The sequence below is a fragment of the Corvus moneduloides genome, chromosome 6 (genome assembly GCF_009650955.1).
Source record: "Corvus moneduloides isolate bCorMon1 chromosome 6, bCorMon1.pri, whole genome shotgun sequence".
NCBI classification, from domain to species: Eukaryota; Metazoa; Chordata; class Aves; order Passeriformes; family Corvidae; genus Corvus; species Corvus moneduloides.
This window is the reverse complement of record NC_045481.1, coordinates 30073227-30087170: the sequence shown is the minus strand read 5'-3', so window position 1 is coordinate 30087170 and position 13944 is coordinate 30073227. Positions and strand designations below refer to the sequence as shown.

Genomic DNA, 13944 nt, shown 5'->3' with positions numbered 1-13944 from the left:
TTCCTTGAGCATACAATTTTTCCATTGTACCTTTGCCTTTCCTCCACACATTTCAAGAGATTCACAGAGTATTCTGAGTTGGAAGCAACCCATAAGGATCATCTAGTCTAACTCTTAAGTAAATGGCCTTAATTACGGGCCTGTGGATCGGACAGAGCACTCACCCACGCTCGGGTCTCGGTGGCAACTGTTTGATGTTACAGAGAGCGTGTTTTTTTCCACGTTAGATGGACAGAAAGCTCTACCCTGAGTGATACATAAAACAGAAGGAGTCCTCCTAAGCGGATTTACTGGGCGTTGGAAGGCTGAATGTGGCAGCTACCCCTGCGCTGACAGCCTCCGTCACTTCTTCCCTCAGCCTTTCAACACTGACTCCCGAAGTCCCGCCGGCGGCAGCGGCGCTGCGGGGAGGGCGCTGCAGCGGCACGGAGGGAGCAGCAGATGGCGCGGCCGCCGCCCGCCCGCCCCGCGGCCGCTCCGCCCCTCCCGGCCCCGGAAGCGCTCCCGGCTCCGCTGCTCCCGGCCCGGAGATCCCTCCCTCGGCCTGTGCCGGGCTGGGAGCGCCGGGGGACAGCGGCCTGTGCCGGGCGGCTCCAGCGGCGGCACCATGGCGGCGGCCACGGCGGCGTCCTCGGCCCCGCCGAAGAAGATCGTGGCACCCACCGTGTCGCAGATCAACGCGGAGTACGTGACACAGGTAGGGCTGGCGGGGCCCCCGGGCCGCCTCTCCCGCGGCCGCAGCCGGGGCTCGAAGGGCTATTCCGGCCGCCTCAGGGTTTAAATAGCCTTTTTAGGCCGTGGGTGATGGGGAAGGGGTCTTGTTTGATCGTAATTGAAGAGAGATGTACGCCTCTGTCATGTACGAGAGGGTGTCCCCCCCCCCCCCCCCCCCCCGCGCTTTTACAAAGCGAGATCAACAAAGCAGCGCTACAAAACGCATCAGTGCAATACACTCTGCACTGCTAGGAGGCATGTTTTAACATGTGAAAAGCTACCGAGAGTTCCATGTTGCTGAAAGTTTTAAGTGATTTTCTACAAGTCGTCTTTTTTTTCGTTTTGGTTTCTTTTTTTTTCCCCTTGGAAATCTGCTTTCCTTCCCTTTCTAGAGCATAAAGAAGCTTGAATAAAGTTGCAGAGGAAGCGCTTGTCATCATTGCTCAGGAGTTTTGGTGAAGAGATGGCTACAGCAAAGAGCCTTAAACTGCTACACTTTCATATATAGCCTGTAGTTACTTGTCAGATTTCTCAAAGAAGCATAATCACTTGCCTTTGGAATTTACAGTTCCTGAAAGATGGTTTATTTTTGATGGATTTGTTAGATGTAACTTAAGAATAGAAAATGTTTGTTATATGCAATCTATGCATCTGAAATTTTTCCAGATAATCACATTTCTCTTGAAAGAGGTTTAGGCATAAAAGCCTTAAATGGTTGATAAGCATAGCTGTTAGAAAACATAATTTTGTTACTTGTAGTTAGCATAAGGTGAAATTAAGCAAGATACTAGTAAAATAAAGTTTGGGGATAGAATGTGCTGTAGAGATATTGTATCATTAACATGAAAATGTATGTATTTAACCTTTCTTTTTTCTTTTTTTTTTTCCTTGTGCAGTTAGCAAATAAATACTGGGCTCCACATGTGAAGAAAACATTGTCTTTTGATGTAAAGGTAATTGGTTCTACTGAAATTTTGTTGGGATGTAAAAGAATGAGAATCAACTGTTCCCTGATGTTCCAATGTCCAGTGTTGCTTATTTTATATGAGAGTATAGGAGACTGCTTGAAAGGTCAACAGTTGCTTGAGACACTGTAATTTATTATGTATGTGTAGTTTATAAATGTAGGCACTGTCAGGAAGGTGTGCTATAGCATGCAGTTATTTTGTGTGCTGTTTGTCCAGTTTATTTTGGCCAAGAATTTACAAGGGCAAAAGACTTTTGAGCATCTCCTTTGAGGTTAAAAGATGCTTGACAGGGTTCTACTTTTAGAAATCAAACAAGGATGAAAGTTGCAGGTATTACTGAACTGTGTTCTTTCTAAAAGCTTCTTTGGTGACTTCCATCAGACAACTTTATTGCCATTCTGGTGGATATGTGCATTTTGAATGTTTAAAATTTGGCATGGTGTGTTTGGTTTTGTGTACTGCGGGGTACTTAAGTGTTGAGTTTCTTCTCCTTGTGAATGTTTGCCTGAATCTCCCTGTTTAGCCTCCCTTTACTCAGTCTTTTTGTAGTATTTGTAATGGAATTTGTCTGTGATTGTTAGAACTAGGATGTACATAAACAGCTGAACTACATCTTTATGTCATGTGATGTCATAGAGTGCCTATTGCAACTGATAGTGAAGATTCTTTCCATTTTGTTGGAAAAACTTGTTAAAATTATTTAAATAGCAGTAAGCAGAGAGTAACTAACTCAGATAAGATGTCTTAATGCATTTTGAATCACTTTAGCGGGTATATGAAATTCTCCTAAAATTTTTTTGCTTAGGTCATTGAAGATGTATATACAAAAGAAATTGTCAGGTCAAAGTAAGTACACCAGTTCCTTTCTCTTATTTACCACCATTCCAACATTATCCATATTGGAGTTGTTTCTAATGTTTGATAGAATGCTTTAAAACTCATCTATATGTTGAAAGCAGATGAAAATTACTCAAGTGCATTTAAGTAATTTAATCATTATGGTATTTCAAAGTCTGAATGTGGTAACAAGAGAATTCCTAAACCCATAAACCTTAAACGTGATGGTTGGACTTGGTATTTTTCAGTCCCTTTACCTGCTAGTCTGTTGTCTTTTATGTTGGTTTTGTCGTGGTGGTTATAGAAGGCTGATCCTTTCTTTTGTCACTAAGGAATGCAAAGGAAAAAAAAAACTGTTGAGGAGTGCACTGCCTCTAGCTTCCTTCTCTGTTCTGGTTGCTGTTACCAGGTTCATGAAGGGAAAGCCTAGTTTCAATGAATTGAATTGTACTGTTAGATGGGGGAGGTGAATCCAAGATGCACTGCATTCTGCACCTTTGTGCACAGAAAAGAGTTGTAACTGTAGCTGGAGCTTTTTGGGGAAGATCAAGGGCTGCAGAGAATTCTCTGTATGAAGGCAATTAAGAATTTGTCATACAGAATCAAAGCAAACTTCTTTTTTCAGTCAGTCAGAAAAAATACCATTATGAACAGATTAAGTAGTAGTTTTCCAGGAGACACTCTCAGCTTCTAGCAGTTTGTATCTTCAAGGCTATTGGAAGTGGTGTCTTCATATTTAAAAGACCTACATGAATTTCTTTAAAATGTGAATTTAATTGCTTAATGAACATCTATGAGCCTTAGCTTCCACAGTGTTAGAGCAGTTGCTTCTACATTCAATTGCTATTGCATGGAAATGTCAGGACAGAAACAATTCCTGAGTGTTTCTACAAGTTTCCTTATGTAATGAAATAGGGGAAAATATAGCTATTTTCCATGCAGCTGTGTGTGGGAGGCTTTCTTTCCTGTGTTAATTGATTACTTTTTCCTTTTTAGGTTTGCGATTAGAAAGATAATGCTTCTTGAATTCAGGTAAGCTGATGGGAGGGGAATTTGGAGTTACTTGTTCATAGGAACCTGTAAAGATGAGAAGCAAATGCAGGGCAGTAAGACAGTTTGAAGGTAGTGTACTCATTCATACTTCATAAGGCCTTGAATTGTGTACTGAGGAAAAATAAGTGAGGAGAGCTTCATTTAAAGAGGAAATAATTCCATAAATGTAAGTTACGTCTCAGAGTGTCTTGTTTTATGATTCTCAATTTCTAGTCTAAGTGGAGCACTGAGAAAGAGAGTATGAATGAAAGAAGCGATGAACTTGGATCTGTAATTTGGAATGTGCCATTAAGCCTTAAATCAAACTCACTGAAATCAGAGAAGTTTTTGGATTAAGTCTCTTACTATGAGTCTAAAAATGAATTGTGCTGCAGCAGCGTCGTTAACATTTTCTTGTCTTGAAAAGAAATGGAAATCTGTTTAAACAGTTTAAAACTACAGACTTTCCTGGGAGAACTTTTAGAGTATGTCTGAAATGATGTAAATAAGTATTTGCAATATGCACGTATTTAAAAACACAGTATTTTATGTTCTGTTTGGCCGTTTTATCTCTCAAACCTGAAGAACAAATACAATGAGATGTTTTTTGCTTGAGATAGATTCTTTGTTTCAAAAAGGCTCAAGTCCATAAGTTAGTACCAGTAACTACAAAAGGACAAACTTCCCTTGGTTTTCTGCTTCTCAATTAGAAAAGGTGCAGAAGAGAAAATGTAAATTATGGTTTAGGGTTTGACGCTAACAGTGGCATGCAATGGACTTCTGGAATTTATATGTCAGCAGTAGCACGGAGTTAGAGGTTCCTGTCCTTTCTGTGAAGATTCTTAATGTCATCAGCCTCTCATGTAACTGTAGTACTTCCTGGTCTATAGCCACATCTGCTGCCATTTGTCCTGTAACTAATTTTCTCTCCTTTCTTTGCTGTTCCCTACCCTTTCCCCACTTTGTCTGTTAAGCTCTTCTGTGTTTACCGTTGTGAGATTTTCCTGTCCTTCATTCTTGCTCATGAATGTTTATCTCACTTGGGGAATCATAGTATTTTTATTAAAACATATTAAAGTCTACTAGAATTCTAGGTGAAATGTTCTGTGGAGTTCTGTGGGTTTTTGGGGGATGTTTCCTCTTCCATTGCCAAATCCAAGCACCACCATCTCTGGCACTTGCCTTTTCTGAAACTATTGAATTACCTTACTGTACACACACAAGAGTTAGCTGGAAAAAATAAATAGGTAAAACTGAGCTGTCTCATGAGGGTCTAAATGAGTGTTAGAGCAGGCATTTAGAGGAAGGAATGGATGAGCAGCTTGTTTAGGAGGAAACAAAACTTTCTGGTGGCAGTTGATAAAATAGCACAGGGTGCGAGACTGGATTTAGGGATTGCCTGCTCAGATGTAGCTGTCTTGCACAGGAAATTAAAGGAGAGAGACAGTCCAAATAGCCTCTCATCTCTTAAGATCTAGTATCAAGAGTTTCATCTGTGAGTAATGGACAATACTAAAGAAGAAGAAATGCTCATTGCAAGGGAGTTGCAATGTTCCAGTGTCCAGCAATCTTTTTCACCTTGAAAATATTTAACCACACCCTTAATATTCAAAGCTTTATTTTAGTTGCACAGTATGCACTGTTTTTATTGCCTTTATATGATTAGAAGCATGAAAGATGATGTCTAGATGATTCCTAAATTTTCACAAGAAAGGTTATTTAGTAATACAGATACAGTTTTACAGTAGTTTTCCTTTGCATCTTATGCTTGGAAATGCTGAATATGACATTCTTTAGACAACTGAAATTTTTTCTTTTTTATTCTTTTGGAAAATCAACATGAATTTGTGTTACGAAATGATATGGACCTGTGGCTGCTTCTTGCACTTGAAAACCTGCTGGTGAATTTGTCTTCCTGATAAAAAAACTCATTTGCCTCTTGTAGCAGTTACTGAGTCTAACAAGTTTTGCTTCAGTGACCTAGAGGAGAGGTAACTTGAGGAACTACTCACAAACTATGAAGATGGCTTTCAGGAGAAGGAGGGAAAAAAAAAAACCTTGTGGATAACTGCTCTTTTAAATGAGTGACAGATTATGTGGGTGGCTGCAACTAATGAAACACTCTTTATCTCTTCACAGTCAGTACCTTGAAAATTACCTATGGATGAATTATTCTCCAGAGGTGTCCAGTAAGGCATATTTAATGTCAATCTGCTGTATGGTGAATGAGAAGTTCAGAGAGAATGTCCCTGCGTGGGAGGTAACTGATTCAATTGCAGCTAGAATTGACTTTGATCTGCAAGTTGCAGCTTTTACAGTATGCTCACTTACAGTGACAGGAGGTAGAAGAGCTTGTAGTGTTAAAAGGAAATGGTGCCTCCACTGGAATATCTCATATGGTGTTTTAAACTTCGTGTTCTTTTTTGGAGAAAGGAATGGACAGGTGAAAAATTTCTTGATTCCTTCTGGTGTGGAAGTCCTTGGTTGTGCTCTGAGATGCTGAACATTATCACCAGCATTTGCTTTTTTTGGCATTGGACAGAAGTTGGGTATTTACAGAGGAGTCCTTGCTCTGATATTGAAAGAAAAAAAGGATTTATGTATCTGTACATAGAAAAGGGCACCACTGGAAGTCTAACGTATTACCCAATAATATCTTGCTTAAAGCATGGGAACATAGTTTTCTACCTTTTTTGCTTTATACTAAAATAATGTCTTCCTCTTCTTTTGTGTATATTGTTTGGTTGATTTTTTTGTTTGGGGCTTTTTTTTTTTGTAGGAATAGGTTTAGAAATTACTTGATGTTTCTACAAACAATCCAGGTTTCACAGGCTGCCTCAACACCATGGGCCTAGTTGTACATTGTATGCAGGCATTATTTCAGAAGCACACTTACTTCAATACGTGTGCCATTACTTGAGTGCTGGCAAAGCACAAAGGATTAATAACTTGCTCGTATGTGCTTTTCTTCTGTCATCTGTACTAGATACAAAATGACAGGTGCACGTTATGTTCCATGCAGCTTAGTTAAATTTGGTTTTGGTACATGACTGCCCTTGTAAAGGAACTGTTTTATCTTGGTGATTATTTAGTTTATCTTTTTCCTGCTGAGGTAGCTGAATGGAAGTTCCAGGACTATAATTGATCTCTGGTGGCTTTTACCGGTTCACTTTTTGCAGATCACCTAGAGCTGCCATAGTTTTGGCCAAAACCTACCTCTTATCTTCTGCCTGGGACATTTTACAGTACTTCTGTGCAATCACTTGTTGAACATTCTCACAAGATTTCACTCGTGCTTCTTGGTCAGTTTGTCCTGCACATCACGTGTTAGACTATGCAGAAGGTATAAGGGGAGGATCCTTTGTCAGGATGATATCATTAGTCTGTTTTGCTTGTGCTGCCTGGTCAGAATAAATGAAAATGAGAAAAAGTAATCCCTTCTTTTATAGATTTAAATGGATTTAGAGAACTTAAGCTATGTTATGTAAATGAAGATTGAAATTATTTGTATCAACCAGACTCAAAATTACCTTCCTCTTCTATTCCTAGACATTCAAAAAAAGGCCAGAACACTTTCCTTTCTTTTTCAAATGCATACTGGAGGCATCGCTGGTTGAAAATGAGAGTGAGTACTCTCTGCATGAACAGACAGTCCTGCTGCTTTTCCTTGATCACTGCTTCAATAGTTTGGTATGTTAAAAGCAGCTGTAATATTTCCAGTGTGTTTATGCTGTTCTGTGTTCATAGCAGTTTAGTTTGAGCAATTTCTTCTTACAAGGCAGATGAAGCAAAATTCCAATTTAAGGAAAAGACAGTACTGGAGGGCTTTAACTCTCTGTTTTGACTCTTGCTTTAGCTTTCTCATCAAGTTTGCTGTTCTCTGACTCAAGGTCATAGATGAGACTTGAAACTGGAGGATTGGCAGTTAGACAATTTAAAGACAGGATTTAATATACATTTTTGTATTGTATTAAAATTTGTTTTATATTAAAAATGATACTTTAAAATTTATGTATTTATGTTTGAAAAGGTGCTTTACATTTAAAAGCAGATTAGTTACTACTGTGCTCTTTTTAGTCTGCCTAGGAAATAGCACAAAAATTATTTCCATTACCTATTGAGAAACATGGTGGGGCTTTTATCACTTTTGAAACCAGGTTTAAATACAATTTTTATCTGCAGTTCTCCTGAGTTAATTTTAAGAAAGCGTTGGACCAATTTGTGTTCTCAATCTATAGTTAAAACAGAGTTAAAGATCCTAAATAGCAAGCAGGAAGAATAATTTACAATTACCTGTTATATGATGCAGTGCTCTCTAACCTCTCTTGCTATTGAGCTTTTTCTTACTTACATTGCACATGGGATGTATTATTGGGTCAGCACAAATAAAAAAATTATCTTTCAGACAAAACAACTTAGAAAGTGTATTACTTGATTTTGGGATTAGGAGTGATTATGGGAGCCAGTAATCATCTTGAGCTTTATGTGTATAGTTTATTGAGATAGTGTTTTTCTGTAGTGGCCATGGTACAATGCATCTTCATTTTAAATAGTTTGATAGTGACTACAGAATCGTTCTTGTGGAGCACATTTCTAATACAACAAGGTAGGGAAGCCGGTGGAAATGTGCCTGTAAAAGCACACTTTTTAGAAGCTGTCCTTCTCTGTGAAAGGCAGATTGGAATAATCACAGTAGTGTTCTAGGGGAAGAGCACTGAAGTTTGAAGTTTCAGAATGCTGAGAATGGAGTATTTGTCCATGAAGACAAGTATACTTAAGATGTTAATTGAAATTTTTCATTAGTTCAGGAAAGAAGGAAACCTTGTGGATCCAAATCACAGGCAGAACTGGGGAGAGCACATTTGAACTGACATGGAGAAAATTATTTGTTTCAGAGAATGGGAAGAGTGTAGAAAAAGTGAGAGAAACTTGATAAATTAAGGGCTATGAGAGAGAAAGAATAGATTAAAAACAAGAAGAGAAAGCATGGTAGGAAAGCTGAGTTCAAGAATAAGAAATGACTGAAGAAGGAACATCAGTTCTCAGCAGCTTTTGTGCTAAAAATACTTGAATGGATGGGACCCCTGGTGAAGTATTAAGAACTGACAGACTCTATGAAAAGAACCTAAAACACAAAGGTGTTAGTCTGTAGTACAGTTTCCTGTTAGGAAATTGTGAAATCTAATAGAACCATATAAATATTTTTGTCAGATGGTGATGTAAATTGATGTATTTTGTAAGACAGGCATATCAGAAAACATAAGAATGTTTTAAAAATTTTTTTCATCTGTAACTTTCTAACAGGAAGTGGATTTGATCAGAGGTCAGGTGCAGCAGCTCATTTCCTTACCAATGTGGATGGCTCTACAACCTGTAAGCATAACACTGTTAACTGGCGGAGCAGTTTTCTAGGCATTATCCAAGTCGCGTAAAGTAAATTCTTATGGAATACTGTTAAGGAACTCTTACAGCATTGCTCTAGTATTTATTGCATTGAAAAATTACATTTTGGTGTGCTTTGTTAAATTCTTTCTTGTTTGTCGCAAATTTCCATATGTTTTGTGTAATTTTTCATAAAAATGAGCTTTGTTGTTTATAATTTCTTCAAGCTGTAATTTGTAGACAAGGCCAGGAGGTCACAGAGAGGCAGTGGAGTTGACATTTAGTCATGGCTGGACTCTCTAGCATTATTACATTTTTGTTTTACAGTGATACTTACTGAGAATAGCCAGACTGCTCTTTATTTCAGTTTGTTATATATTTTTTCTTTTTTAATAAAAAGACTGGACTGTATTTTTATCTCATGGAAACAAGGCTTCTTGGTGACTGAATAACATTTTAACATTTCAGAATCGACTGGAACAAGAGTTGAAAAAGACACCAAAACTAAGAAAATTCTGGAATCTAATTAAGAAAAATGATGCAAAAATGGATGAAGAGTCAAGAATGCAGTATGTTACAGAAACCTTTTTTCCTTAATGCATTCATTGTGTTTCAGCTAAAATAAATTGTTTCAATTAAAAAAGTGGTTTTTAGCAATCCTGTGGCAAGTAAGGATTAATCATATATGGGCCTCCTGGAAGCTGTTTAGTTTTTCAGTAGTCTTTATGAAAAGTACTATTTAGAACTTTATATTTTATTTGATCAGTGAATTTGTGGTATCAAACCTTAGAGCTACAATATTCATGTAGCTGCTCACTTTTTTTCATGACCATTAACAAATGTATAGGTATACAGCTTATGCAAGTATTTCAAGAAATCTGTGTCTATCTCACCAAATTAAATGTTCCAATGCCTTTGTGTTGCATTGTGGTAAGGTGTAGGAGGAGACATACTTCTCTTTGACACAGTAGGAAGCATGGGTTGTTAATCAGTTTCTGTGCCTAATAATTTTAATCTGTCTGCCTGAGTGCAGAGAGAAAAGTTATAATCTAAACAATTTAGGTGTGTTTCAAAGCAACCTACTACCATTATATAAATTTTGAAGCAGCTAACTTTGTATTAGTGAAAGCTACAATATACTTCTAGTCTGCATTTAGGGTGTATTAATTCTATTGTCATGTGTCCAATTTTAGAGCATATCGAGAAAGAAGATTTCTTTCACAGCTCATTCAGAAATTCATTTCTGTTCTAAAGTCAATACCTGTCTCAGGTAACTGTGATTCTTATGTTACTTTGTTATCTGGTAATCTGTTGCTGAAGCAGCTAGTCCTCGGGATATTAGCCTGAGGCTGAGGACCTTACTCAGTTGGGGCTTGTAGTGAAATCTGTGCTTGTCTGCATGGATCTCACATCAAAATTAATATTCAAATCTGTATATACTTTGAAGATGAAACAGCAAAAAACTACTTTAAACTTCCTTCTGTTCAGTATGTACTTAGTAAAAACAGTATTTCTGAGAACTGATATCTTTATTGTGTGCTTAGAGCCTTAAAGCATTAAAGCATTTCATACATACTTAGATGCCATGTTAAATAGGTGGTATAAATGCATATCATAAGGCTCTGTCTGTTCATACCGTTGATTTACAGTAAGAACAAAAGCCTAAGTGAAGTAAAATTCTGTAAAATTTGATTGTTCTTGACTCATTGTGACAAGCAAAATTGTCTGCTTGCCTGATTTAGAAAGGAAAAAAGTGCTTGTAGAGGAAGATGTTAGCCTTTTAACAGAAAAGGGTTATTATGCTCTAAGCACAGCACAGTTTGGGTGAAATCAGTTCCCGGAGTTTTGTTTTTGCTGTTAAACTCTTAGCAAACTTCAGCTCTTATCTGAGCTGTAAGGGTAAATTTTGTGTAATGTGGCTTCCTCAGAAAGGATACCTATCCTATGTTTTCTAATTATGCTAGACCTGTTTTTGGGAATGTGTGAATTACTTGGGCCACATTTACTTCAACAGTTCTTTGGGGGCTGTAAGAATTAGATAGTTGTTAAAGGAGACTTAGTGTGTGTTTTGACATGCTTGTAAAGGCCCCTTAGTAGTCACCACTTTGACCTTTGAATATGGTCAAAGCCTTTTGCACACATCTTGTTTACAGCTTTTAAAAATATATTTTTCAGTACATGGCATTAGAAGTTCTTAATAAGCATAGTGGGCCAATGATACTTTATGGAAGTGAGCATTTTTGCCTGTTACATTCAAGGTTTTTCAGCGTTGATAAAGTCACTCCTGAGATTCTGATTCTATTAATACTTCTATTTCTATTTTGAATATAAGAAAGGATTGTTTTAGAAAGAGAAGAATTTTAACAAGATTAAAATTAATACCGTTATATTTGTAGCATTTAATTTTTAAAGAATTTTGCTAGTGTAAATGTATTGTGATGAGAATCAATTTTAGATTTTTAATTTTTTTTATCTAGGTCCTATTTCTATGGACAAAGTTCATTATTGTGAGAGGTTTATTGAACTCATGCTAGACCTTGAGGTAAGTTATTAAATTGATTCAGCCAGTTTCCAGGTGTACTTTTCTAGGGTTTAAGTGCATAAAGTAATTATTACAGTCTTATTCCAAATAGGAGGTGGTTATGTCACAGCTGTGCACATGGTTGTTTAATAGTGATTTTCCATCTGTAAATAGGAGGTTGTAGCATTGCATCCATATTGGGAACTGGCCAGCAATGTTGATAAGCCACATGAATTCTTAGACAAAGCTAGGATCCTAAAGTGCTCAGTGAAGGGGATTTAATTGGAATAGTGGTAATAATACTGGGAATTTCTGAAAATGTGTGATGATTTAATCTGGTAGGAATAATTCAGAATTATTCTTCCCAGTGCATAACAGATCACTTAAAGTGTCTTTTGTGTTACTGGGTTAAATCCCAGAAAGCAGCACTAGTTCTGAAATGCAAGCTATTGCCTTTTGACTAGAGTTCATTGTTTTGAAGTACCAGGTCTGGTGAGCTGCAGTTTGTTACAGAGTAATGAGGAGTGGAGCAAGGTTTTGTGAAATTTTTCAGCAGATACCAGGGAAGTGAGACAATTTTAAGCACCCCAGTATCAGTATTAAATGTAAAAGACATTCATTTACAATTTCTTTTGTGAGTAATTATTTATTTAGAGTAACTTCAGATTCAGAAGGCATTCTGAAATAAGACAGAGTTTTCTGAAAGAGTATCACAGGGAACTTTAAAATGGCTTTGTGGTGAATTTCTGCAGGCTAACTCTGTTAAATTGCTTAAGTAGTCTGTGCTTATAGTTGAAATAGAATGAATAAATTAGAGCTTGCTGTCTTATGCATGTAATATACTCTGATAAGAGAAAATAGGTTGGAAGGTGAACTAAAGTCTGACTTAGTCAGAATGTTCAGAAGCAGCACGTTTAATATTGGTTCTCTCTAGGTACTACAGAAGGGTTAGAATTCAGACAGGTTATAAGTCTGTTTAAGTGACTGGAACAAGCAAATGAGAAATTAGCTGTAAATCCAAGTATTTTTGCCTATGTAGCATGTACTGTGTTAGTGGGCCCTTCTTGTGTTGAACCCTTTTTCAGAATATTACTGTTTCATATTAAAGTGCCATCAGAACTGGTAATTTGGTAATTTGAAAGTAATGATTGAATGGAGAGTTCTTACAGTTTTATGAGTTTGTTTTTGTAATTATTGTGCAGAACAATCAACATTTTCTACTTTTATTTTCTCATCTTAGTTCTGAGCATCATGCTGATGCATTTTGGCTTTCTAAATTCCATCTGTAGAGAACAACTAATTTTTCTCTTAAATTGTTGTGGTCTATTACTGTATGCTGTTCAACAGTTGCTACGTACAGCAGTTTAAGCTATTTACATTCAGAAGAAAAGATCTCTGTTTTGTTGTTATTGAAGATTTGAAAAATACTTGAGTATTTTATTTGTATTTAGAAGAAACATTTGGCAATTGTGAGGAAGACAAGCTTAAAATTCATTAAATTAGTGTAGAAAACAGACATTTAAAACAATGCAGAAGGAGTTTGACATATCATTTGTAGCACACAATCATTATGTAGACACTTAGTAGTAGAATAACTAGTTTATTTAATTTCCTTTTTTCCTGGCAGGGTAAATTCTCACTAATGGCAAGTTCATGCCATGTTCCCAGTTACGTAAAGGACTGTGTTCATAGCAGCTTACCTGCATAAACCCAGTGTCTTGGCATACCTAAATGCTGCTTTAATACCTCTGTTAGGGTATTAGATATGCAAATAACTGCTGCAATCTATTTTAATATGCCTTCTTGAAATGGAAAATTCTGAGAAGCCAGGATTTCTTGCCTTTTTGAAGAGTTGCTTGTATTAACGTGAGGTTATTTACCACAGGCTTTGCTTCCCACACGGCGCTGGTTTAATACAGTGTTGGATGACTCCCATCTTGTCGTTCACTGTTACCTGTCTAGTCTCGCTAAAAGAGAGAAAGAGGGTCATCTCTTCTGCCAGGTGAGATACAAAGTTTTTGAAAAGAACTTTCTTGTTCCCTTTGTTTCTGAATGCTGCAGTTGTTCTGCTTTTTATTTGTTTGTTAAAGATAGGCTTTTTCTTTGGATGCAAACTACATGTTTATTTAATATTTCACACAGTAGTTCTTTCTTACCTGTACCTGTGTGACTGCTCTTACATTTCGTGGAATCATAGGATGGCTTAGGTTGGAATGGACCTTAAAGATCATCCATTTCCAGGCCCCCTGCCATGGACAGGGACACCTTCTACTAGACCAGCTTACTCAGAGTTCTGTCCAGCCTGGTCATGTACACCTCCAGGGATGGGCCATCCACAGTCTCTGTGGGCAACCAGTTCCACTGCCTCACCACCCTCACAGTAAGAAATTTCATCCTGCTATCTAATCTAAACCTGCCCTCCTTCAGTTTAAGCCCATTTTCTCTGGTCCTATCACTACATGTCCTGTGAATAGTCCTTATCCATCCTTC

General features: G+C 37.5%; 1 protein-coding gene across 1 annotated transcript in view; it reads left to right on the top strand.

The window, feature by feature from the left end:
* The first annotated feature begins 528 nt into the window (after positions 1-528).
* AQR (aquarius intron-binding spliceosomal factor) overlaps positions 529-13944 on the top strand; it is a 52062-nt gene continuing 38646 nt past the window's right edge. Inside the window, exons 1-11 of the mRNA XM_032111713.1 lie at positions 529-697; positions 1611-1667; positions 2488-2528; positions 3516-3551; positions 5691-5811; positions 7101-7241; positions 8856-8924; positions 9402-9502; positions 10127-10203; positions 11411-11475; positions 13340-13456. Coding sequence (XP_031967604.1) covers positions 608-697; positions 1611-1667; positions 2488-2528; positions 3516-3551; positions 5691-5811; positions 7101-7241; positions 8856-8924; positions 9402-9502; positions 10127-10203; positions 11411-11475; positions 13340-13456 — 915 coding nt within the window. The 5' untranslated portion in view covers positions 529-607. The remainder of the gene's footprint in view (positions 698-1610; positions 1668-2487; positions 2529-3515; positions 3552-5690; positions 5812-7100; positions 7242-8855; positions 8925-9401; positions 9503-10126; positions 10204-11410; positions 11476-13339; positions 13457-13944) is intronic.